The 3181-nt window shown below is 37.3% G+C and overlaps 2 protein-coding genes across 2 annotated transcripts; one reads left to right on the top strand and one right to left on the bottom strand.

The window, feature by feature from the left end:
* Positions 1–232: 232 nt before the first annotated feature.
* GCK72_022749 (uncharacterized protein) lies at positions 233–934 on the top strand (the record flags this gene model as incomplete). The annotated part of the gene is made up of 4 exons (XM_053735039.1): positions 233–329; positions 378–590; positions 636–749; positions 804–934. The coding sequence occupies 4 exons, from the start codon at positions 233–235 to the stop codon at positions 932–934; spliced, it is 555 nt and encodes a 184-aa protein (XP_053578605.1).
* Positions 935–1156: 222 nt separating this feature from the next.
* Positions 1157–1822, bottom strand: GCK72_022748 (uncharacterized protein; the record flags this gene model as incomplete). Its single annotated transcript, XM_053735038.1, has 3 exons — positions 1157–1253; positions 1309–1534; positions 1738–1822. The coding sequence occupies 3 exons, from the start codon at positions 1820–1822 to the stop codon at positions 1157–1159; spliced, it is 408 nt and encodes a 135-aa protein (XP_053578604.1).
* Between the last annotated feature and the right edge of the window lie 1359 nt (positions 1823–3181).

Genomic DNA, 3181 nt, shown 5'->3' with positions numbered 1-3181 from the left:
GTCTGGATATCTTCAATGAAAAGCTAAACTTGTTTTTTTGTGCGGTAACAAGGTTTTTAGAAAATTTTCAAAAAGTTATTCGCGTTTTTGTGGCTTCTCAGTGCAAAAATGAGCATTTTCAAGACCCGAAATTAACGTTTTTCTGAATTTTTTCAAATGTTTTTGTGTTGTACGTTTGAGTACGGATAGAAAGATGATTTTTGCATAGTTTGATTTTCAGATGTAGGAACGGATGTGGAGATCTTGGTTGGACCTTCAAACCGATCAAAATCTAAAAGACAGCCAGCAAATCGTCCAGCTCTTCAAGGTAAACATTTTCTTACTTTCGAGTTAGACAACCTTCTAAAATTTCAGTACTAACTGAAACTAACTTACAGCAGTCGGCAATCGCATCCCACCAGCGTTCCTACCGACACCCGACTTCCACTCGATCACTGAGCTCAGTTCTATTAGGAACTTTCGAGGAAAAGCTCAGAAGAAGTTGAAAAATGCAGCTCCAGTCGCTCCAGGAACGCCGGAGCAAAAGGCTCGTCTGGATATAGCGATGAAAAACGCCAAGGAGGCTCCATGCTATAATGACCCAAAGCTGGGTATGTTAACTAATCAGATTACTAATACGAAAGTAATATTTTCAGTCACCTCGTCATCTCTGTTCGACCCATCAAAGCAAGAAGTGCCGCAAGAGGTACATAACCCCGTCTCCACCTCTTTTGGAGCTTCACCGCATTCCTTGACTATGATAGAGAAAAGTCCCGTGAATTGAAATCTAGAAGAACATTAAATGTATAAGTTGCGGTTTTCAGATGAAGAATGGAAAGTGATCAAAGAGGAAAAATGGGACGAATACAAGGAATGGACCATCCGAGCATCAGAGCTCTACAACGAGCACTACGCTCAAGTGCAGGCAAGATTGGTGACGGCGGTGCCAGTGTGAAAATCGAAAGACGGCAAGGAGGAAAGTCAAGGACAAGGAGGATGGTGTCTTCTAATTGGAAAAAAATTTGAAATTTTCATAGCTTGACGATATATTTTTATTTTTTCTCAACTGGTTTAAAATAAAGTAAATAGAATGCAAAAGTGGAATTTAAAAAATGGTGTTGTCGCTGCTTCTCTTCTTTTCTCCTTTTTAGGGGGGGGGGGGTCAAATTATATTGAGTCATGCCACTCCTGTTTCGTTTGGATGAACTTCATCTTTCGCCATTTGCTTGCCCAGTTTTCCTGTCCAGACCGATGGAATGGACTCCATTGAACAACTGAAATTAGAGTTTATACGTAGTTCCAGTACGTTCGGATTCAGCTCACAATCACTCGATTGTATCTTTCATTGTGGTTATTGGTGGCGGCTTGTTTTCTTTCTCTTTACTTTCTTCTCCGATTATTTCTTCACGTACTGCTTCTGGTACAGTAATCTCTGTTTCTGGTGCATCCAAGGGTTCAATTTTGATACGGAATGACTGTGACTGAAAGCCATTGCTGTCATTGGGTGGTGAGGGCTCAAGGAGAAGAGACAAACGAAATTGAGTAGACGAATGTGCTGGAAATTACTGATTTGTCTTTACAGTATGAAAAAGGGCTTTCAGGGTTCTGGAGCAACTGTACCAACTGAGGGACGATTCATAGTCAACAGGTTATGATTTGATCCTAGTCAGTTGATGGAGTAATGGAACAAACGGGTTACCAGGTGGACCTGAAAAAAAGAGTTTTCAAATCAAGAATTCATAATAATATTATATCTACCTTTCTTCAACAGCTTTATTTCCATTTCAAGTTCCTTTACACGATTGTCCTTTTTTCTCATGTTTTCAGTCGCATCATTCGCCATTATACCACAATTATTGCAATAGAAATTAATTTTCAAATTCAACTCCGCTTTCACGGCGTCCGATGCCCTGTAGCTGTTTTCAATATAGGCTTTCTATGAGAAATTTTCATGTTTCAGTTTGTGAATCTCTGAAATGCGAACGTGTTGAATTGAACAGATCAAGGCGGAGATAACATACCCTCACTCATTCCTTGGATGACGACAACATGAGTGTAGTAGTGGTTGGTAAGATTGTCGATCTTTTATGAATCTATGAGTTATGGAAGTCTGCAAGAAAAAAAGTAGAGACGGGTATCTCCTATTAAAAACCATCAATTATCCAAGTACCCTTCATATTACACCAAAACATATGGTGTTCTGTCATTTCCTGTTAATCTCATCGCCAATTATTACCCTCTTTTTGATGAGGCACGCTTATCTGATTGCTCTTTTTTTTCTTCGATGAAGTTTCAACAGGTGGAAGCTACCATGTGATTACGTAAAAGGGAACAAAGAAATATTGGAAAATAAACAAATTCCAATTTTTAAAGATCTGAAATCCTAACAATTTTGTCGACGCTTTTATCCAACATAAATAAAAATGTAAACAGAGAAGGAGACACTGACTACACCCATTTTCTTGTTTTTTTGGATCTCAACGTGAGATAATTGGTACCCGGTGATTAAAGTTTCGCGACGGGTGTAATTTGTGGTTGAACTAGTTTGTAGTTTCAATTTTGATAATATTCTGGTAGATCAAAAATAAGTTATGTGAAGATCCTAATCGAGAATCCATGTTCAAATGCGTCCTCGAGACATTTCAAATTTCAAAGTTAATTTTTAATTTGTTAGATAAGATTTTTCAAATTCATTTAAAGAATTGTGAAGATAAATCAAATACAATCAAAGAAAACTCTGAAATGGCTTTGAATAAATACAATATTTAAGTTAATTTTAAAGTTTTCGAATTTTCAGCAACTGTACCGGTCTAAAGGTTGTTCATTCTCATTGTTTTTGGTGGTAAATAACAGAGTGTGTCTTGGTCTCACTTTTAATCCCATAATGTCAATACTTATATACAGTACCGCTCAAAAGTATATTAAGTTTTGGTTTTTTCAGTTGATAAGGTCCAACTTTAAGAGTGTGTCATGGTAATGTTGATTGAATAATCAAATAAATTTTTAATGAATTATACCGATCAAAATTAGAGCTTCATTTTTGTAGTTGACAACTTTTTTGTACGGACACTCCCTAGAGAGTTATGGTCATTTTTCGACGACAGCTCAAAAATCGCACTATTTTGCACTGAAATTGGTCGATTTGAGGGAGAAATTACGACGATATGTAACTTGCTAGGGAGTGTCCGTACAAAAAAGTTGT

The sequence above is a fragment of the Caenorhabditis remanei genome, chromosome X, assembly GCF_010183535.1.
Source record: "Caenorhabditis remanei strain PX506 chromosome X, whole genome shotgun sequence".
NCBI lineage: Eukaryota > Metazoa > Nematoda > Chromadorea > Rhabditida > Rhabditidae > Caenorhabditis > Caenorhabditis remanei.
The sequence above is the reverse complement of the archived record's forward strand: the minus strand, read 5'-3'. Positions and strand labels throughout refer to the sequence as shown.